Below are 22,584 nucleotides of genomic sequence, written 5' to 3' on the forward strand. Positions count from 1 at the left end.
GGGTGGAAAAGGCAGGAGACAGCTGGCAGGGCCGAGGCCTGGCTTCACTTTGCTCCCTGGGACCTGCGCCAACACGCGGGGGAAGAATTAACCCTTGAGCAGCAGGTCAGACGGTGAACCGGGTGCTGCTCCCATGTTCTTCGGGAGAGAATGTGCAGAGTGGGCAGGAGGCAGTCACATCTTCTCCGTCACCTGCACACGGAGGCTGACTGTGTGTCCCCGGCACTCCTGCCTCTCCCGCAGCTCCCGCCCGCTCGAGTCGGCTCCCCGTCTGACCGCAGGACAGCGAAGACACGTCGGCTCGCTCCTCTTGGACCACCACCCTGTGGGGTCACTGTCCCCCTCCTCCCATTTTAGGGACGGGGACACGGGCTGGGAGTCTGGCCCTTGGTGACTCTGGCAGGGAGCGGCGACGCTGGGAGTGGGGGCGTATGTCCCGTGGTGGCAGTGGGGCAGGTGGCCACCATCGAGAGGAGCACACGGGTGACGGTGCCAGCCCGAGGACTCGGAGCCAGCCCACGCTCATCGGCAGAACCTGCCAGAATCAGCATGACAGGCAGGGACTGCGGGGAAGGAGGGGTGAGACGCGGACCCCGTGCTGGCACTGGGGGCTCGGCCAGGGTTACGTAAGCAAGCAGTCTGGGGCCCGGCCGGCGGCTGAAGCAGACACACAGAAAGCGCTCCCAGGAACCAGGGACCTTGTGCACACGGAGCTTTTCCGAGGGGCCGAGGGGTCCAGGCAAACCAAAGGGACAAAGAAGCATGCGGCCCAGTGGTTTGCTGGCTGGAAACGTCGGGCCAGACGGCCCACCCCTGAGGCCTGGAGGGATCCTGTAATCCTGCCGAAAGGAGACCCCTGCCGGGCTGCCACCTTCTGTCCCTGCATGCTGTGGGGTGACCGTGGTGGCGCCTGTGCGGGACGGCGGGGAGGACCAGTGGAGTGGGAGGCGCCGTGCCTCTGCTGTGTCCCTGCCACCGCCTCCCCTGCTCCGCAGACAGCGTAGGTGGGCGCAGAGCCTGGTGGCCCAGAAGAGGGGACGGCCCAGAGCAGCAGCCAGGACGGCCTCGCACCTGTGCGGAGGGGCGGCAGAGGACCTGCTGTGCGCGGGCGGGTAAGTAAGGGTACTCGTCTAAAAATACTGGCTTGCTCTTTTCCTTGGTTTTTTTTTGGTGCTAACAGATGGATCCTGCTCTGTCTTTAGCTCAGTAGTTGTCAGCCCTGGCAGTGTCCCCTCCCCCCAAAGGACAGTTACAATGTGTGGGGGTGTTTTTGGCTCTCACCGCTACTGAGTACCAGGAGCTGCTAGTGTGGGGGCCCGGGGATGTGGGTGGCCCCCCCGCAGTGCACAGGGCAGGGACACCGATTGTCCCCAGGGAGGGAGGACCTGTGGGTCGTCTCTGCCACCCCACACTGTGAAAGGCCCCATGCTGGTGCCCCCTGGGCGGAGCAGGGTGTCCCTGCTGCCCACAGATTTCCTGGGCTTCTGTCTGGGCCTGTGTGGTGGCCACTCCGCCATTCTGATTTGAATATAAACTCTCCTGGGCCCGTCACAAAACGGGAACACAGGTGTGAGCCAGGGTTGTGGCCAGAGTGCCTGCTGCGTCTCCAGCGAGACGCGAGGCCACACCTGCCCGGGAGGGAGGACACGGCACCTGGCCCTCTGCCAGTGCGTGGGGCACGGGCACTCCCAGCGTTCCGCATCGCCTCACAGAGGGCTGCCGTGTTCACATAGGGGCTGCGGGGACCTGTGGACCCCGATTCCCGCCCGCCCATCTCCCCCAGGTGGAGCCCTCCCAGTGGGGTCCCCACGACCACCCCGTAACCTCCTCCCTCCTGTGGACGCTGGTCATCGGCTCAGCACTGGGGAGCTGCCTGCCTGCAGGGGCCGGGCCCAGAACTGAGAAAACACCTTTGTCTTTCATATGATTTTATAAGTTTTTTATTTGTCTAGCAATTTACTTTTGGATCAAAAATAAGACAACAGTTACCTGAGCATCGGAACAGGTGGTTTGAAGGCCCTGCTGCTGCAGAAAAGACACTCCATCTTTGGATCAGGTTGCTGGGGCTGCCGTGACGAGGTGCCCCGGGGTGGGAGGGGGGCTTCAGACAGCAGGGGCGTGTCCTCTCTCAGTCCGGGGCTGCGGGCTGGAGGTCCAGGTGCCTCCTGGGCCGCGTCGTTCTGCCCCTCTGCAGGCTCCAGAGGCTCCTCACCGCCTCAGGCTGCTGCTGTTTGCCGGCATCCCTGCTGTCTGTGGCTTGTGGCCACGTCACCGCAGTCGGTCTCCATCGTCACGTGGCTCCTCCTGTGCACGTGCGCGCCCGACTGTCTTCTTAGGAGGACACTCGTCACACTGAAGTAGGGTGATGAAGGTCCCTTCTTCAGTGTGTCCTTTTGAGAACTTGCTGTTTAGACTCGGCTATGAAAATAGTTGAAACTCCTTGAAAAACACAGTCACACCTCGGTACTCGCCGGCTTCAGACTTCGTCACACCCAGTGCTCCTTGCATTGTGACGAGAGAAACGCGTTTCAGCTCTCGGCGCTTGCTCAGGTCTCGTCGCGCTTGCTAGAACTGGTATGAGTCGCCCTTGCTGCACCGCAAGGGAAGGTGCTTCATCATCCGCCGCTCGCTCGCCACTCACTGGTTTCGGCAGTGCTCACGAGTTCCGGAACGAACTCACGATGAGTACCGAGGTCCCACTTTAGTTTAAAGACTATTAAGTTTTTGAAAAAATTAAAAAAAATATTTTAAAAGATTTTATTTATTTCTTTTTAGAGAGGGAAAGGTTGAGGGAGAAAGAGAGGGAGGAAAACAGCAATGTGTGGTTGCCTCTTGTGCGCCCCCTGCTGGGGACCTGGCCCACAACCCAGGCGTGTGCCCTGACTGGGAATGGAACCCGTGACTCTCTGGCTCTCAGGTTGGCACTTAATCCGCTGAGCCACACCAGCCAGGGCTGAAAACTATCAACTTTTTATTTCTTTTCAAAGAAGGTTTGTCAGGATCGACACCAATAAACCTGACGGCCACGTGGTGGTCATACCTTTGCTCCCGTGACAAGCACCTGCTGCTTCCTGGTTGCTCCCGTCCGCCGAAGGCAGGTGCACAGCTGACACTTGTCCACGGAGGATGTGGGGAGGGACAACAGGAGGTGGGCAGGCAGGCGGTCCGTGCAGCCGTATGTCCTCTGACCCCTCGACCACCGAGCATGCCTGTGCTTTCTGTCAGTGCTGGCCGGGCTTCGGGCCAGCAGGCGGCTCTCGTCCCCTATTCAGACCAAGGCCACGGGGGCTCCCCTGCACCCAGGGGTTGCCTGTGGTGACAGCGAGGTCTCGGCGGAGCAGAGAGCTCTCCCGGCATGAGGCTCTTGGTCAACGGCTTCTGAGACATGTGGGACAACTGGGACATGAGGGAAGAGGTCCAGGATATTCAGGAAGCAGCTCACACGAGGCAAGGGCACCCCAAGTTCATCGGTGCTGGAGGGGGGAGCCGCAGAGGGCCGAGCTGTGGGGACGACAGCTTTCCCTCCACGCAGAAAGGGCCAAAGTTCTCGGTGCGACAGTGAATGCTGTTCCGACGCCATCTCACAGATAGCTAATTAATTTTTCATGCCAAGAGACTTAAAGTACTTTGTAGCAATTGGATCCATTCCTGACAGCTACTGGAATTTAATTGCTGCTCTTTGGAAGGCGGGGGAGAGCACAAGAACTCATTCGGACTATTGAAAGCTTCGGGAAATTATCCAGTACTTGGTGTAAGACCCACAGGAAGACCTGCCGGGCTCCAAACCAGGGACTGTGGCTGACCAGCCGCCTCCCTGCTGTGCGCCCGCACCCCGGATATGCATGTGAAATCTGAAATCTGTGTGCAGAGGTGAAGCTGCCTGAGGCGTATCCCTCTCGGGGCAGCGGCGGGGCAGTCTGGGCCCCGCGGGGAGGGCGCCCCCACACCCACTGTCACAGAAGAGGGCGGTGGGGTGCGGAAAGGTTCAGGGTCCACAGTTCACGAGAGCTGCAAACGGCGACACTGGTCCTGGAAACCCCGTCCGTTGGGCTCCAAGGCGGGCGCTCTCCACGCCTCCCTGCAGCCTCCAGGCGGGGTTCAGGGTCCCGAGACCCGGAACGGGTTGCCGGACTGTTGCATTTGGGGGTGGTCACCGCCACACCAGGACAACTCTGTGTTTTCCAGGACAGTTTTGCACGCAGATGTGTCTGCCTACGTCTTCAGGTTGGCAGAAAATTGAACTACTAAGATACTGTTACTTGTGAAATACTGTTGTAGTGGCTGTTATTGAACACTGAGGTTGGGCCTTTCTCCTCGACATGGTTGCCCCCGGGGCTCCAGGTTCCTGTGGCTCCCATGGACTCATTAAACCATGGATGCTCCTCTGCAGCTCCCACAGCCTGAGTCGGCACACAGCACACTCAACAACGGAACTTCTGTCATCGGAAACCAGACCGCACTCCATACCTGCTGGATGGAGTAGGGGTCCAAGTTACTTCATGCATTTGTCGTTCCGTCAGCAAATATTTATTGAGAACCCAGAATATGGCAAGCATCGCAAACCCCGTGGGAAGAAGAGTTAACTGTGATATTTCCCCCGATCGCAGAGTGGAGGCAAAGACGGGCCAGGCCAGGATGGCACTAAGACTGGGGACTGCTGAGGGGCTTTGGAGGCTCACCCGCAGAGCGGGCCAGGGAGTCCAGATGCAGCGGGAGGCTGTGAGTTCACCCAAAGTCACTCTTGGAAAAAAAGGGAGGTGGGGGCGGGGGTGGAGGCGTGGCTGGGAAGTGGTTTCCAGCCGCCACCCAGACCCTTTCAGCCACCGGTGTAGGGCGACCTAGCCACAGGCAGGCTCCGGCCAAGGTCAACAGACACTCTGAAAAGGCCCCAGGAGATTCTGAAACCCCTGGGGGGAGATGGAACAATCTGAGCACGGAGCTGGAGGGGAAGTATCTCAGCCCCGAAGGTGCGTTCCTGCTAGAGTGAACTGCGGGCTACATAGATGCAGGGGCGCAGGAGCAGCTTACGGCTGTCTGCGGGGAGCAGACTTGCAGGTCGTGCCTGTTACAGTAGCTCTATTAACTCAGAAGAACATCACCCACAAGTGTAACCCACCCCCACCCCCCGCCCCCCGCATGCACCCCGACAATCGGGACAGTTTCTGCCTCCTTGAACCCAGAACGGATGAGAAGGACCCGGCCTGGCAGCTGAACGAAGGTGGCTGTGCGGCCATTCTCAGGACACGTGGATCAGCCGCGAGTGTCAAAAGCAGAACCTAAAAGAAGAGAAAGTCAAGGTCCCGACGCCAGGAGCCTGTGGAAATCTGATCACTATTTAGCATGTAACGTTTAAAAACTGCGTTTACCATCAGCGCTCCAGCCTTAGACCTGGCCCTGGGGGAGCCCCGTCGGGGAGCTGGGTCCCTGGCCACGCGCAGGTGTGCGGGGCCTGCTCCTCCCGCCCCCGGGTCCGAGGGGACACGGTCGCCCGCGGGGACCGCCGAAGTGTAGGCTACGTTTCCAGAACCAGGAACAAGTCCCAACGTGTGGTCCATTTTCTTTTTTGTTCTGGAATCTGTGAGGACATGGGCAACAGGTTTCCAGTCACCGAATGTGCCAACAGCGCATCGTCTGTCCCTGGTTTTACAAAATGTATAAACGGCGAGCACCCTTACTCCGCGTTTTCTGGGGTGCGGGGGTGGGCTGGGGGTAGACAGGAGGGCAAAGCCTCGGGCACTGACGTTTCGCCCTCAGTGGGTGGGGGCTCACGCGCCCCTTTGCAGGGGAGCAGGTGTGCAGGGTGACGCGCCGCCTGCGGGCGCGCTCCCGCCTAAGCCCCCTTCCCGCCGGGCCTCAGCGTCCACCTCGGGGGCCACCCCACCCAGCCCAGCCCCCGCCCCCGGCCCGCGCCGGCGCGCTCCACCCGGAGCCGCCCCCCGCGCAGCCTCGCGCTCCTCCTAGCGGCTGGGCCTCGGCGGGCGCGGGTGAGTGCGGGGTCCGCTGCGGTCGCTTTCCGGGGCCGGGGCGCAGGGGGCCGGGAAGGTGCGCGGATCGCGGGCGCTCGCACAGGTGCGGGGCTAAGGCCCGCGCACGCGCACCGGACACCCCAGCCAGGCGCCGCGTCCCCGGCTCTGGCGAGACACCGGGCAGCGAGGTAGGAGGTAGGGGTGGCCCTGGGGGGAGGCCGCGGCAAGACGCTCCGGGGCCCGAGGACAGGGGAGCGGGGGTACAGGAAGGTTGGGGTGGCGGTGGAGGGGGGCCAGTGAGCGCCGATGGAGGCTGGGGCCCCCCAGGCAGGGAGTCGGCGGGGGTGGCCGTGCGCGCGTGGGGGGCGGTTGGGGGGTGCGCGGACCTCCATCCTGGGCAACCACCAGGTCCTGCAGTGCGCTCTGGCAGGGAGCGGGGACAGCCAGCCCGCAGGCGTGCGAGGGGGCGGGAGCCCCCGAGGCTACTGCCTCCGAGGACACTGCCTCGGCCACTAGTTGTCCCGCCACCGATCGCGTATCACCGCGCCCGGCCCATCTGAGCGCAGCCGGGCGGAGCCGCCCCGCGCTCCGGCCGATTGTTCCCGGGGCGGCGGCCGGGCCACGTTTGTGGCCGGCGGGCGGGTGCTGTGCCCGCTTTGCTCGGGATGCCCGGGCCCAGCCTGTGGTCGTCGTCTCGGGGCCACGGAAATGGGGGTGAGAGGCCCCTCCCGGTCCTGGGCGACGTCCTGGAGTCCGTGCGGAGGCCGGGCTCCGTTCTCGCGGGCACCGCCCCCGGCCCCTGCTCCCCCAGCTGATGCCCGGGTTACTCGGGGCTCCTTCAAACTGAACGCTTTGTTTTCGGGGAGCCTTTGCCCCACCGACCGCGTGGATGGCCCGTGGCGATGCTGTGGCGCGTGTGCACGTGCCTGACGTCACGGTGGGACTGGGTGGGGAGGTGGGGGGTTCAAGAGGAGCAGCGTTGAAACAGCCCGCGAGTGGCCAGCTCAGCATCACCACGCGAGACTCTGGAGTGGAGTTTAGAGGCATTTCTGCAGCGGCTCCTCCGCCTGCCCCGCCCCCACGTGCGGGGTGGGAGGAGTGTGGGGGGGGCGGGGGGCGGGGTAGAGACTGCTCCGCGGTCAGGGCGGGGCTTCCTGCGGTCCCTCACTCAGGCGTGACCGCTGAATCTGGAACATTAAATAAGGGAGGTTTTAAAAATTAACCACCTCTTGGTCCTGGCCCGGTGGCTCAGTAGGTTAGAGCGCTCTCCGCGTACCCCAGGTTTGCGGGTTGAACCTCCGGTCAGGGCACGTATGAGAGTCAGCCAAGGGGCATCAGTAAGTGGACAACCTGTGCCCCTCCCCCTCCCTTCCTCTCCCCCTCTCTCAAATCAATCATAAAACGATTAATCACCTCGTAGCTTCCTACACAGCCATCCTCCGGCTGCCCATCCTCCCTGTATCTGTTCTAAGGGAAAAGAACAGACCGATGTAGTGAGAGGCCTGATCCACTATAGGTGACCTTCGGACTGTGAATTCCGGCCCCTCCAGCGCCCCTCCCGCCCCCGCACTGAGGGCTGAAGGGTTCCCTCTGCTCCCTGTCTCTTAAGGGGCAATCACGCGGCCTCTGGCTGGGATCCGGGCTGGGTGCCCCGTGGCCCTGAGCCTTCCCCCAGCTATGGGTGTCCTGATACTAGAATCCCCCTCCAGGAGCCGAGCCCCAGGAGCCATAGGTGGGCGCCAGGGGCAGCCTGGGGCTGCGCGTCCCTGGTACTTGGCATTCTGCTCATGACGGAGCAGCCACCTGCAGGAGGCGAGAAGTCTGTGGAGCATTTACTGTTCAAGGCTCCGCAATTGTGAGAAGGTGCCGAGTGACAGCAGGCTGAAGGGTTTCCTGTGTGGGACTGATGGCAGCCTGGGGCTCGGGGGAGGAAAACGGAGCAAAAGGCAGTCCATCTTCGGCTACAGCCGGAGACGGAGATGCTCCCGGGGGTGCCGGTGGCCTGCCTGCCTTCCTGAGCCCTGTGTTCACACGGTGGGGGGGGGGGGGGTCCTTCTCCACCGCACAGCACCTGGCCTGCCACTGGGAGGAGGGAAGCATCTGGAAGGGGGTGGCCAGGCCCTGGCTTCATTCCTGAGCTCCTCTCCCCAGGTCCCCGTGGCTTCTGCGCACCCTCCCACCCCCGCCCTGTTTCAGCGTGAGAAGCCAGTTGTCAACAGGGAGGCAGGGCACAGCGTTCAGCTGGAAGAGCACTCTGGGTGTCTTTGTCCCTACACAGGAACAGAGGCTCCGCGTGCTGTGGACGCCTCCGCGCCCAACCGCACTCGTTGTTTGCTAAATGCCAGCAGCTGCTCGGTGCTCACGGCTGAGCGGGAAGCTGCCGTGACTCAGGCAGCGGTGCCCACGCCCTGCAGCTCCGTGGCCGGGCAGCCGCCCGTGGGCTGGAGTGGGCGGCAGATCAGGACCCAGCCTGGCCCTCCCGAAAGCACTCCTGCCCCTGGTGGCCCAGGGGGCAGCTGCCTGTCTCTGGAGTTGAAGGGATCGTTGTCTCCACTGTGGCCTTCATTCACTGTGATTAGGCCGAAGCCGTGCTCTTGGCACCCAGCACTGTTGCACAAGTGTTGACAGGGAGGAATAACTTTGAAAATAAAACAGGGACGTCGAGGTGCTCACCTGTGCCAACAACCCGGCCTCTGCTGGAGAGGAGGTCGCAGTAGAACGAACCAAAGCATGTGCCGTTCTGACAGTTGAACATCAATCTCCTCCTGTCCTCCTGTGACAGGCACTCACTGAGCGCCCGCTGCCATGGCCAGGCCCAGGCCCAGGGGCCGGGGTGCGCCGTACGACAGCGCCAGTCCCAGCGCTCGCAGCTTCGACTCTGGCAAGGTGAAGGGCGTTGGTGTGGAGTCCAGTTCATCCACAGGTCGTCGCCAACCGAGACGAGGCTCTGAGGGCCTGGAGGATGAGGAGGGTGAGGAGGGGGCAGTGTGGGGACAGCCCAGGAGGGAGCGCCTGCAGAGGCCCCGGAGTGCAGACTGGGCTCCCTGGAGAGCCGTCAGGCACCAGGCAGGGCCCCTGGGGCGGGGTCGCAGTTTTAACTCGGCGTGGCGTCGTTTTAATTCCTGATTGTTGTGGTTCTTGTGCGGAGGGAGGCCACTGCGGCTGCGCGTGCCAGGGCGTGAAGGGTTACCTAGGACATGGGTTAGTTTTGCAGAACCGAGGCCTCTTCACCCAAGGTGGTGCGGACACGCTGTTTCGTGAGCAGGGCACCCCTGTGGACCCCTGTGGTGCCACCGTCAGGCGCTGTTGTTACTATTTCACCCTCAAGTCTCAGAGCCGTGGGGCACCTCTGAGTGGACAGCCCCGAGCCTGCTGCCTTTGGCCCCGCCCCCGTCTCCGCTGCTGTCAGAGCCGCGGCCTGTCTGCCGCGTGGGCTTGCTCATCACTCCTGTCCCTGGATCGGGGCCTCGAACCGTAGTCAGAGTGACACTTACAGAACAAATCTCACGGTGGACTGGGGGCTGCCCAGGGCTGCCCGGGGCTCCCCATTGACATGGGAGAGCGCGCCCAAGACTGTGGTGACAGCAAGAGCCTGGCCCCGGGAGCAGCTGTTCCACAGTCCAGGCACCCCCGACTGCAGGTCTGCGGTCCCCAAACGTGTGTGTGGAAGCCGAACCCCCGTGTGCAGTGCAGGAGGCGGCCTTGGGAGGCAAGCGGTGTTGCAGTGGGTTCGGCGCTGTTATGGAAGACGCCCCTGTCCCCGCCCTCCACAGGTGGTCACGGCGAGCCCTCACCAGCCCCGTGTTCTGCTGACACCCGGGTGCCGGCCGTCCAGGCTCCGGAGCTGAGACGGAAACGTCTGTGTTCCTGTGGCACCCAGACGACCGGAAGAGTGAAGTGACTTTGCTTTCAGGCCTGCAGCCTGAGTGGGGCGGGGGGTGTGCAGCTCACATCTGTGCCTCTGAGTCGCCTGAGGCTCATCTGAGGTCCCGGCTGGCCCCGGAGCATCTCTGTCTCCCTGGGGCCCCTGCGCTGGGTGAGCCGAGCGGCCTCAGGGTGGCTGGGCCTCTTGCCTGGGGAGCCTGGTGCCTGAGACAGTGCTGACCGGGGAGGCCGCACCTCCTTCCTAACTGACCTTAGAAGTCACATGCGTGACTTGCACAGCAGCCACAGGCCTGTGGTACCCAAGGGCAGGGGCCTGGGTGCCACTCCCCGAGGATGAGTGTCTGTGTCACAGTAAGGAGGTCCTGCTGAGCGGGACAGGCCCTGGCCGCCTTTGGGGGCAGCCTGCTGCGGTCCGCCCCCGCTGCCTGTGCCTGGGCCCCTGGGCTCCGCCCCCTGCTGTGGCCTGAGTCTCTGTGCCAGGTCCAGCATCTCATCATCAGAATCGGGTCTGGGTGGGAGTGACCAGTGGGCACCGGTCCCCGGGCTCAGTCACCTGGAACTGAAGACCCAATCACTGAGGAGGTACGGCACCTGCCCAGCCACCCAGCACGCAGTGACGGGCAGTGCGGGCGGCCACTGCGGAGCCGTGTGTTAGAGCCGGGAGGACGTGTGTGTTTGTGCGCAGAGAGTGGTTCACGCTACAGAATCAGCTCATGCGACTTTGGGAGCTGGCAGGTCGACACCACCAGGGCAGTGCCAGGCGGTGCGCCCCCTGGAGGACGGTGCAGCAGCTGCGGCCTGAGGGCGTCTGCAGGCAGAGTCCCTGCTCCTGGGGGCACTTGCTTTCCTCTTCCACCCAGGAGGCCCCCCACCCCCACCCCGGCATCCTGCAGGTTAATTTGCTTTGTTCCAAGACCAGCGATGCTAATGTTACTCTCAGGTAAAACTCACCGTCCCGCCCGCGTGTAACCCGGGGTTTGACCAAGTACCTGTCAGCCCAGGTGACACGGGAGATGAGCCAGCCCCATCGTCCTGTTCAACGAGGGTCCGGGCCAGCCTGCGCGCTTGGCCTGAGGCGGCCCTGAGGTGCGGGCAGCCCGGGTTGGCGGTTCCTTGAAAGCGTAGGCTCTAATCCAGGGAGTGGCTCTTCACTGCTCTTGGCTCTGCCCTCTGAGTGAGTCCTGGCTCTGCTGGCTGCGTCACCTTCCCTCGTCCACGAGCAGGGCCGGGTTGGCGGCTGCGCGGCTTCCTCTGCCTGGTTCCAGCCGTGGTGGTCGGGGGCCCAGAGGCCTGTTTTCATTGTGTGTGGCGTCTGTCTCTCGCTCGGCCCCGGCGGGCAGGCTGCTGCTGTCGGACTGTCTTCACACTGGGGTCTCTGTGGGTCTGTCTGTCGGTGTCCTGCCAGGGGACAACGGCCCCGCCCACACAGCTTGGGGACATGGGGACATGAGTTCTGTCTGCACCTCAGACGCAGGCTCCCCCTCCAGAGCCTCGCTGGGCCTCCTGTGTGGCCTTGCTCTGAGGTGTGACGGTGCCCCCGGCTGTCACCTGGGCTCTGAACACCTATCTGGTTTGACAGCTTGGGAGGCTGGGGAGGAGGACACTTTTATTTTGGACCCAGCAAGGCCTGGTCCCTTTATTTTTCCTCTCAATGTCCCATGAAAACAGGGGGTTTCTTGTTCGGCTTCTTTCTTGGTCATTTTGTCCGGTTGCCAGGGGGACAGATCGCCAACCCCCCTGGAAGCCTGGGACCACCGCACAGGTGTGCAGGGGAAGGGAGGCCTGGCTGGCTGACCCGGCCAGAGACACATCCCCACGCACAGAGCTCCCCCGCCCCGAGTGGCCCGCAGCCGGCTGTCACCTGTCTCCTATTATCAAATGTCACATCACCAACCAAGAAACGTCTGAGCCACAAAGCCCCACACGGTGTCTCAGGACTCAACTGGAAGGCGTCCGAGATCCAGTGAAGGAGGCATGACAGCCAGCCTGCTTGACAGAGTTTCACGGCCTGCTGTCCAGCTGGACGTCCCCTTAACCTCCCTGCACTCCCCAGTCCTCCAAATAGCTGGTGACGGTGGTGGCTGAGGGGTGGCACGTAGACCCTCAGAGCCCTGGTGCGGCCCACCACGCAGTCTGGGGCTCACGTCCTGTCCCCTCAGGCGGGGACCTCGGGCTGGAGTCCCGCAGTGACACAGGCCACGGCTCGCTGCAGGATGTGGTGCCCAGAACATCCTCCGTTGCAAAATGCTCCCCGTTACCTCCGAGGGCGGGGGCTGCGTGGGGTCTAGAAGGAGTGGACACGGTGCCTCCGCAGGAGTTCCCACTGCTGTTCCAGCTGCAAGACGCACATGAACGAAAGGGGCCTGAACCGGCTGTGGACACAGTCCGTGTGGCTTAGAAGGGACGGGCATCTGGTGGGGACGTGTGGGTGTGTCCGTGTGCATGTGTGTGCGAGTGTGGTGTGTCTGTGTGCATCTGTGTATGAGCGTGGTGTGTCTGTGCACATCTGTGTATGAGCGTGGTGTGTCTGTGTGCATGTGTGTGTGAGTGTGTCCATGTGCATGTGTGTGAACATGTGTCCATGTGCATCTGTGCATGAGCGTGGGTGTGTCTGTGTGCATGTGTGCGCGAGCGTGGTGTGTCTGTGTGCATGTGTGTGAGTGTGGATGTGTCCATGTGCATGTGTGTGAGTGTGGGTGTGTCTCTGTGTGTGTGAGCATGGGTGTGTCTGTGTGCATGTGTGTGCGAGCGTGGTGTGTCTCTGTGCATCTGTGTATGAGCGTGGTGTGTGTGTGTGAGTGTGGGTGTGCCCATGTGCATGTGTGTGAGCATGTGTCCGTGTGCATCTGTGCGTGAGCGTGGGTGTGTCCGTGTGCATCTCTGTGTGTGTGGTATGTCTGTGTGCATCTCTGTGTGAGCTTGGGTATGTCCGTGTGCATGTGTGTGTGAGCGTGGGTGTGTCCATGTGCATCTGGGTGTGAACCTGCTGCACAGAAGGTCTCCTGCTGGCACCACGTGGCGCCGCTTCTCCTTCCAGGCAGCGTCATCCTCTGGGGGAACCTGGTGGCCACAACAGGAAGGTGCTGGTCACCGCCCTGTCCTCGGTCCAGGGCTGTCAGGACAGACCCGTCTGCTGACAGAGTGACTGTGAGCCCGTGACCCTGGTGGGAGGGATGTCACTGTCTTTGTGGGATGCATGCCTTCAGCTGCAGCCCGGCCGGCTCCCTCCCTCCTTCCTTCCAACCGGGCCACCCCGCACCCGCACCCCCATGCCCAGGGGCTGTCCACTCACGTTAAATGGGCCCAGAGAGGAGAGACTCTTGGGAAATAGCATTTGTGGGGGCAGCCGAAGTGGATCCGCTGTATAATCAAAGGGATACTCTGAGGTTCCCTGCAAGTTCCTGAGCCTGGGTAATTTTTCTTATATTTAAGGTTTTGTTCACCTCACGATTCATAGGCTACTGACGGAGTGACCTGCGTCTTTCCGGTGCCTTGGGAGGCAGGTGTGGGCAAGGCACAGGTGTGCTCCAGCGGGGGTGGCCGGGGGGACACACGCGAGGAAACAGGAGGACATGACGCAGGTGACACCAGAAAGGAATCGACCCCTCAGCAGCCCCAAGTGCTGCAGGGCTCGCGCGAGCTTTCTCCGTCCGTTAACAGGCACTTCTACAACGGTGGCTGATTACTTGAAAGGAAGATTCTTCTCAGCCACGCGCATCATTATAATGGAGCGCATCTAGTGCTAAATAATGAACTAATGTCCACGTTAAATACATAAACGATGTCCATGCCAGGGGCTCACATGCCATCTTATTAACTTTTTAAACTTCATATGAATAGTGAAGTGGGAAGAACCTGTAAAAGCTTCGGTATTTATAAGGTCAGGGAGGAGTTTACATTCTTCAGGGGACATGCCCCGGAACTTGCGTCGAACTGAAACCCGTTCCGGTGGAAATGTGCCCTAAGCACAGTCAGGAGGGGGACCCGCTGTGACCGACACCCCCGCCAGGGACTGTCCTGCACCCACGGGCTCGTTCTGTGCGTCACCTGTTGTAACAGACTCACAGCTGTTCCGGGACGTACTTCACCCCCCTGGACAGGGACCCTCCCTGCCAGTGGGCTTCACTCGCTTTGGTCCCTAGGATGCACCCTGCACAGTGGCCTCACCCGCCTCCCTGGGCCGGGGCAGCGGGGACACAGGTGAGACCAGCTGGGTCGCCACTGACAGCTTCAGGTGTACATCACTACGGAGCTGGAGCTCCTGCCTCTTCGCAGCTGTAACACAATGTGGGGAGCCAGCCGGGGTGGGGGGAGGGGCGCAAAAGTAGGTCTGCGGTTGTGAGCACACGGGACAGTTTGTTCTTGTGACGTGTTAATGACTGCATTATGTCTCCGTGTGAACAGCTGTAAACCGACTTTCGCCCACCCTGTGCACTATCGGCCTCATCCTCTCAGGCGTCAGCGGATGCGCCAGGCCTTAAACACGGAGTTCCAGACACGCTTCAGTGTGGGCCCCTCCCCTGCCTCGGTGTCCCACGGCTGCCGGCCTGTAGACGGCTCTCAGGCCGCAGCCCTGGCACTTTCTAATGAGTCACAGCACAGAGAGAATGGGAATTTCTGGGACCCTGGCCCAGGCCAAAGGAAAAAAGAGAAATACCACGTTTTCGGAGGCCTAAGGCCTGTGTTGTGCAGAAGCATCGGAAGGAGAGCCAAGTAAGGGCCGTTCCCCGATCTTATTTCAGACGTGCAGGGCCGTGAGTGCTTGGGGTCGGTCGGTGGGGGGATCTTCGTTTTCACCTGGCTCAACCTCGAGTGACTCAGCCGAGTCCTTGGGCCAGTGCCAGCGAGCTTTGCTTACAAACCCTCGGCAGGTTTCCGGCTTGTCATCACATTCCAGCCCCGCGGGCCCGTGCTCTCGACCCTGTCAGGGGATGCGGCCACCGGGGAGCTGAGGTAGCATCGCGGGGCCTCAGCGCAGCTGAGTAAACAGCAGCCTGTCCTGTCCTGTCCGGTCAGCATCTGCTCAGCATCCTCCCCCGCCTCCAGGGGCCCCAGGGGCTCCGGTCACTCTCAGCAGTTCTCACGGTGCTTCCCTGGGTCCTCCGACAGCACCTCCTGCATTGTGAATGTGCCACAGAGATAAAGTGGTAAAGGTGTTGGGAGGGACAGAGGGAGTGCTGAACCTCTTACGTCTGAGAATAATTAGAGATTTTCACTAGCACTGGAGCAGGAAGAACAGGGCACACGCCCGCCCGGCTCAGGCGTCAGGTCACAGTGTGAAGTACAAGGAGCTGGGAATCAGCAGGTGTTGCAGGAAGGTGGGTAAGCGACATCTCATCTCCTTTGAGAGGCAGACACGTCTCGTGTGAGAGCTGTGAGCCCGAGCCTGTGGGCTGTGTCTCTTGCCCTTGCCTCCTTCTTCGGGAAGCTGGCATGTTGGGGCCTAGGACCGCTGAGCCCCCTCCCAGCTACAGAGTCTCCATGGAGGTTTGGCCAAGTTAGGAAAGATGCTTCCTTACAATTCATCTGCAGGTCCTCACAGCTGCCTTCCCAGTACTTCTGGGTTTGGGGGGTTCTCTATTTTGGGTTTATTTGGCTTTTCTTTTCCTGCACGTGAGCTTTTTGGAGAGTTGTCTCTCCGAGGCTCTCCAGACATGTGAGTCCAAAAACAAGCAGTTCAGGCGGCTTTGGAGCTGGGGCCTCTAGGCCAACCGCAGGGCACCTGTCTCACCCCGCACCTGTCCAAGCATTTACCTGCCTCCAAATATTTGCTGTCACCGGAGGTGAGACAAGGGCTGGGAGAGAACGCAGGGACATGGCTGCAGGGTCATAAACTGGTGAGAGTACGTGGGCCAGCTGGGCTCTGCTCTCACCGTAGTTTTCTGTTGAGTACATTTCGTCAGGCTGAAAATAGGAGACTGGAGAGTTGCCTGCTTTGTCTCGGCCCACGGCAGAGCCCGGTGCGTTTGAAACCCGCTGCCTGAGCCGAGTTCCCCCGCACAGATTCCCAGTGTCAGGGGAGGGGCAGTGAGGGGCACTTTTTAAATCCCTGTTCCTTGGTCCTTCTGATCACCAAACTGTCCAGAGGAAAAGTCAGGCCCCTCCCACCGGGCTGACCTCTGTGACCTGAGACCTGTGGCGGGAAGTGTGGCGAGTGCCACGGGCACAAACAGTCCCGAGGAACGCAGGCTCAACATCCTCTCTCTCTCTCTGACCGACAGGAACAAGCAGCGTGTCACGCGGAATGACGTGGGAGCTCCTGACCTTCCAGCAGAGGAAGCGGCGGAGCAAGGCCCCGACTGAGGAGCGGTGGGCGCGTGATTCTGTTTTTCCAGCACGCACCTGGCAAGTGAGGTACAGCCTCGCGCAGGTGAACAGCCCACGCCGCTGCGTGGCCAGAGCTGCAGATGGCGGGACACAAGGCGGACACTCCCCTTGCTGACTTTTCACAGCCCTGAGTGACACGTGGGAGTCACAAAAAGGGACAGCACCCTGGGGGCGGCTCTTTACCAAAGAGGGAGTTGAAGTCAAGGTTCTGAAGTTGGAGGTCCCCGTCTCAGATCTGCGGGTGCCAGGGGCAGCGAGGTGACGGCATGGAGACCGACACACATAGGGAGGGCGCGCCCCCGTGTGTCCTGTGTGCCTGACAGCCCCGCTCTGCAGAAAGGGAGCCGGGACACACACAGCTGCCCGGCCCCAGGGCTGCCCTGCCGGCTGACTGAGGCAGCACCACCCACCCTGGGGACTAAGCGCTGCGACCTCAGCGCGGGGCTAGCCAAGGGGAACGCCAGCGGGTTCACTAGGTTCTCGGAGAGTGCACCTGGGGCTGGCGCGCCCTCTTCGCGGGAGAGGAGGGTGGGAAGGGCGCCAGGGGTGAGGCGTGTGAGCAAAACCCAGAGTGGACCCAGAAGTGAAATCTGATCGCGCGCCAGGAGAGGCGTGTGAGGGCCAAAGCCACTGAGGAACCTTCGACCTTGAGCAGCCCGAAGTCATGGTGGGCTCCTGAGGGGAAGGCGGCGCCGCCATGGAAAACCCGGTGGCCCCCTGCGTCCTCTTCCCGGGGGACGACCGCGGCCCCGAGCCCAGGGGCGCCTTGGCCCAGGGAGTGTGTGGCCAGGCTGGGGGCGGCGCGCCCGAGGCTCCGGGAGAGGGCAGCCTGCAGCAGCCGGATGCGGCCGCGGGGGAGGGCGCTGTGTCCCCGGCGCAGTCACCCTGCAGCCTCAGCGCGTCCCTGTGCTTCAGCTCCGGCGACGCCTCCCCGCCCTCCTGTCGCAGCGGCCAGCGGGTGGTGGAGAGGCAGTGGGAAGTTGGCAGCTCGGGCGCCCTGTCGCCCGAGGACACCGAGGAGACCGCGTTCCCGGAAGAGCCCGCGTCCCCGGAGGAGCCCACGTCCTGGGAAGAGCCGGAGGACCCCGCGCCTGTGCCCCCTGGCGTCGGGCCCGCGCACGGGGAGCCGGACTTGGTCATCGAGGTGTCGGGCCGCCGGCTGCGGGCACATAAAGCTGTGCTGGCGGCGCGCAGCGACTACTTCCGTGCGCGCGCGTCGCGGGACGTGCTGCGGGTGACGGGCGTGGGCTGGGCGGCGCTGCGGCTGCTGCTGGCTTACGCGTACAGCGGGCGCATGGCGGGCGTGCGCCCCGACAACGTGGCCGAGGTGGTGGCTGGCGCGCGCCGCCTGCAGCTGCCCTGCGCCGCGCAGCGCGCCACCGAGGCCGTGGCGCCGCAGCTGAGCCTCGCCAACTGCCTGGAGGTGCTGGGCGCGGCCAAGAGGCAGCGGCTGACGGAGCTCCGCGACGCTGCCTACCGCTTCATGAGCGATCACTACCTGGAGGTGCTGCGCGAGCCCGCGGTGTTCGGGCGCCTCTCGGGAGCCGAGCGGGACCTGCTGCTGCGGCGCCGCCTGCGCACCGGCCGGGCCCACCTACTGGCTGCCGCGCTCGGGCCCGCCGGGGAGCGCGCGGGCAGCCGGCCGCAGAGCCCGTCGGGGGACGCGGAGGGCCGCGGGGACGCCGCCGTTTACTGCTGGCACGAGGAGGCCGGTGAGTGGCGCGAGCTGACCCGGCTGCCGGAGGGCGCGCCCGCGCGGGGCTGCGGCCTGTGCGTGCTCTACAACTACCTCTTCGTGGCCGGCGGCGTGGCGCCCACGGGCCCCGACGGACGCGCGCGCCCCTCGGACCAGGTCTTCTGCTACAACCCGGCCACGGACCGCTGGAGCACCGTGCGGCCGCTGCGCCAGGCGCGCTCTCAGCTGAAGTTGCTGGCTCTGGACGGCCACCTGTACGCCGTGGGCGGCGAGTGCCTGCTCAGCGTGGAGCGCTACGACCCGCGCGCCGACCGCTGGGCCGCCGTGGCCCCTCTGCCCCGGGGTGCCTTCGCCGTGGCGCACGAGGCCACCACCTGCAACGGAGAGATCTACGTGTCCGGGGGTTCGCTCTTCTACCGCCTGCTCAAGTACGACCCGCGGCGCGACGAGTGGCAGGAGTGCCCGTGCAGCAGCAGCCGCGAGCGCTCGGCGGACATGGTGGCACTGGACGGCTTCATCTACCGCTTCGACCTGTGCGGGGGCCGCAGCGACGCGCAGGCGGCGGGACCCGCCGGCGGGGTCAGCGTGCTGCGCTACCACTGCCTGGCCAAGCAGTGGAGCCGCTGTGCCGCGCACCTGAGGCCCCCGGGCGCGCCGTCGGGCCTGCAGCCCTTCCGCTGCGCGGCGCTGGGCGACAGCATCTACTGCGTGAGCCGCGCCGGCACCTGGCGCTTCGTGCCTCCGCGGGGCCGCGAGCCTGGCGCGGAGGAGGGTGCGGGAGGCAGCTTCGAGGCCGAGGCGCTGGGCACCCCCCTGGATGTCCGGGGCGCGCTCTTCCCCTTCGTGCTCAACCTGCCGGAGAAGCCAGACAGAGGCGAGGAGGGCCCCGATTAGGGCTAGCTGGGGTCCCCTGGGCGTCTCCTCCGGCAGCCCCGGGACAGGGAAGGCCTCCTGGGAGAGGAGGATGGGAAGGACGCCAGGGGAGCAGACACCAGAGTGCGGAGTGTCCGCACTGGGAAGGGGGGCGAAGGGAGCGGTGGAGGGGAGCGGGAGAGTGGCGGGGTGGGCCGACGGCCACCGGGTCATTTAAGGCTTTGGAGTTAGAAGCTTGTGGTGAGGCCTCCGAGACTGTTTGCAGCGCTGTTTAAGGCCCGATTCGCTATTGTGCATTCCTTTTCGCTTCGCTTTGCTTGTGGGGTAGATGGTGTGAGTTGTGGGATGCATGAGAATAGGCAACCTCACAGAAAGAGGCAGCGTACCCTGGGGAGGGATGAGCAAAAGAAGATGCCTCAGGGCTGGCAGGCGGTCCCACGCTGTATCCTGGAGTGGAGTGGCCTGCGCAGGAGGCCAGGTGGGGGGCTCTGTGGGGCCCCTGTGCTTCCCGCGCCATCAGCAGGCCGGGCAGAGCTGGTAGGGCAAGTGGGCCTAGGTGAACTCCATCAGCGACCACAGGGAACCCCCACGTGTTTTGGCTGGAGGGTTAGGATGAAGTAAAGCCCTTCCCCAGCTGGGAAGAGGAGGTTCCTGCCACCATGCTCTCAGGTTTTGGTTGGCTCGACTCCAGATTTATAAGCATTCAAGGTAAAAACCTTTGCTGATGGATACAAACTCTTGTCCAATAAGCGGGGGCAGCATGCTCTCTGCCGCCCGCAGGTCACAGGTGGGGGCGGACCCACATGCACCCCAAAAGGCTCCGGCTCGCTGTTTGACTCAGGTGGGTGTCATATGTTCAAGTGAAGGCATGTTAACAGTTACATTCAGTGGTAGAGCGATGATTGACTGTTATTTGGATTTTAAATCTTTGGTGACTGAATGTTTACCAAAGAGCATATCTGGACGAGGAAAAGCTGGCAGCCGGGGTGCTGGTCTGTTTTAACCTTTGGCAGGCAGAGTCTTGTCACTTGTCCATTTTATAACAGACTCACGGAGAGAATGACTCCCCTCCCCCAAAGAAGGCTAAACTCATCACTGTGGACGGTGCTGCAGGCAAGATCCCTTTGAACCCGCCACCTCTGGTGTGTTCAGCATGCGGTATGTGATTCTGGTGAGGGCCACAGATCTTACAAAACGCGCATGTGGCGGAGTGACATAGGACATGAGGGGACAGAACAGGCATTCATGATGTAGTGCATCAGGTTAACACTATGTTTTCCGGACTGTGAATTCCCATCGCCATCACAGAGTTAGCATGAAACTACTTCGGCGGGACACAAGGGTTAAAAACAATGGGCTCATTCTCACTTGTTATAAACGTTGTACGTTTCGAATGTGGACTCACGGGACTTACTGATTGTTTAGAGTTCAAGGGTAACGTGTGTGCTCACAAATGGGCAAAGCCACCTGGATCCAGCTTCTGCTGATTCTAGGCATCGTGCCCTGGCAGTTCCCGGGGGGAGACTGGGCGGCGTCACGCCGAGCTTCGAGTCACTCACTCATCCCTGCAGTGGAGGGAGGCAGGGCCCTGTGGCCTTGGGCAGCTGGGGACTGTGCTCTGTTTGCAAGTGACCAGCTCGAGCCTGATGCCCGGGCCAGAGGGACACGGTCACTTAGAGTTTCAGGGAGAGTTCGGGTGACTCGGACTCGGGCTCGGGAACCCAGGAGGAGACGACTCGGCAAATCGGTTCATCGTCTTAGGAAAGGAACAGGCCTCCTATGGTCTGGCCCGTCCGCCTTTTGTCGGAGGAGACGGGGAATCCTGGTGGGAAAAGGACTTAGAGCAAAAGAAAACAAATCATGTTGTTTTAAAGTAAGTGTGTGTTTCATGCCGTGGTGCGTTTGTCTGTAGACTTTTATTATTTATGCCGAGGTGTTTAGAGGACGTGGTACCCGGCTAATCTTTTCTCTCCTCGAACATCAAACATAAACTAGTATCACTGTGATTTTTCTTGAGAAACCATTCCTGTGGTGTTTACCATTTCAGACGGAGTGCCGGGTGTGTGGTGTGGGTGACCACACCTGTCTAGACGCACACACAGACACCTGGTGGGGAGGGGACAGGGTGTGGAATGTCACGTATCGTATTTCTACATAGAACATCACCCCAAACACTGGAAGGCCTGGCGGGCCATGGGGACCAGTTTATTTTGCTCTGCAGGGCAGTTCGGGGAGAAGCCACAGGGTTGGCACCAATTACATGGACGGGAAAGCGGCCCTGAGCAGGACTGTGGACTGGACATGGCAGGGTGGGGGGTACGGGGGGGCCTGGGCGCCACTGCTTGGCTGAAGGATGTTCCACGGTCAGTGTGAAGCTCAGTCCTCATCGAGCGCTGTGTCGTGCAAAGCGATTTCCGATCTGGGGTCAGTTGTGAAATGAAGCTGATGCATCAGGACGGCCAACCCCGATCCTCAGGCAAGGGGACCGGGGGGCACAGGAGAGCTTGATCTCTGGGTTTGCTGACCAGGGTGACTTTTCTGTGGTCAATCGAGGTCCACTGGGAACCCAAGGGGACATTCTTTGTTTTCATTCTGTGAAGTGGGAATGGCCCCCGTGCTGCTTGGAACTTGGTGATTTTATTTCTGAGTTTCTTTTCCTTTAGGAGAACAAATGCTGTGGAAATCCTTTTGCTACTTAGTTAAAACGGTCACCTGTGTCAGTCTTGTTACAAATACCTGAGAAAACAGTCATCTGCTCCATCGTTGTTAATGCTGGTAATTCCGGGGGCAGCAGGTCAGCCTGCCCGTCTCCTGGGTAACTTCCTCTAAGAGATTTTGAAACGGAATGTTCTTTGGGTTTTCGCCTCTCCCTGGAGTCCGGAGAGTTTCAGCCTCAGCTGTTGTAACACCCTCAGCAGGGCGATTGTAAACGAAGTGCTACTTTGTGTTCTTATTTTAGATGCCTTCCTAGCTTACAGAATGTTTTATTTTTGCATTAAAAAAAGGATGTTCTTCTTTTCCCCTTTCCTGTGCATTATTGCTGTGCACGAGGAGAGGACCAGCACTCAGAAGGCCTTGCCCACGCGTGTCCACTGCGTCTGAATTTCTGTCGGTGGCTGTGTCCTCCACACCCCACCCGGACAGACGGCACTGGGACCCCGCGGCCCCAGCCCCCCAGCACCACCCAGCAACCAGGCGCTTTCCTAACAGAGTGACTTGCTTTGAAAGGACCTGAAGTGGAAGGCGCCATGCACTCAGGCCCCGCACGCCCTGCGGTGTGGCCGCTTTGAGGTGCGCAGGCCCGTTCAGGGTGCCGCTCCGGCGGCCGCCGCCCGTCTGTGCAGGCCACATGTCGACCCCCATCCCATGCTGTACAACGTGTGTGTACGTTTCCGCCGCGGTGAATAAATCGTTGGAAAATGCCAGCGCTCCCGAGGTCTGTGTGGTGTGGCTTGTCTCTTCCTGGGCCTGCCGCAGCGTCCCAGGAGAGGCGTTGGCTGCGGGAAACGGGCTCACCTGGGCAGGCGGCGCTGCCAGCAAGGGTCGGTCTGCCTGTCTATGACGAAGACGTTGATGATGCCCGAGGGTCCATGCCGCGACAGGTGCTGAGTCTTCGGGACTCGGAGTCCTTCTGAGGGTGTGTCCTTGCCTCTGCCCCCACCTCCCCCCGTCCCCGTGTCCTGCAGGGGTGCCCTTCAGGGCCTGACACCCAGCGCCCCTGCGTGTCCACACTCAGCCTCCTACCCACGAGGGGTGTGAGATGTGCTGACCCAAACATTTCTTGTCTCAGTGTGCACTCAGCAAGAGCAGAGGCCCCGGTGTTGCCGTAAAGGTTCT

At 61.9% G+C, this 22,584-nt stretch overlaps 1 protein-coding gene across 3 annotated transcripts; it reads left to right on the forward strand.

Moving 5' to 3' along the window:
• The first annotated feature begins 283 nt into the window (after positions 1 to 283).
• KBTBD11 (kelch repeat and BTB domain containing 11) lies at positions 284 to 22,167 on the forward strand. Of its 3 annotated transcripts, none has more exons than XM_053916744.1 (2): positions 284 to 1,112; positions 16,073 to 22,167. In XM_053916744.1, exon 2 carries the CDS (start codon positions 16,876 to 16,878, stop codon positions 18,766 to 18,768), a length of 1,893 nt encoding a protein of 630 aa, XP_053772719.1. In that variant the 5' UTR covers positions 284 to 1,112; positions 16,073 to 16,875; the 3' UTR covers positions 18,769 to 22,167. The 3 variants fall into 3 exon arrangements, with proteins under 3 accessions (XP_053772719.1, XP_053772722.1, XP_053772720.1); XM_053916747.1 differs by lacking the exon at positions 284 to 1,112 and adding an exon at positions 6,082 to 6,154; XM_053916745.2 differs by lacking the exon at positions 284 to 1,112 and adding an exon at positions 14,888 to 15,169.
• The last annotated feature ends 417 nt before the right edge of the window (positions 22,168 to 22,584 follow it).

Source organism: Desmodus rotundus, chromosome 13 (assembly GCF_022682495.2).
Source record: "Desmodus rotundus isolate HL8 chromosome 13, HLdesRot8A.1, whole genome shotgun sequence".
Taxonomy (NCBI): Eukaryota; Metazoa; Chordata; class Mammalia; order Chiroptera; family Phyllostomidae; genus Desmodus; species Desmodus rotundus.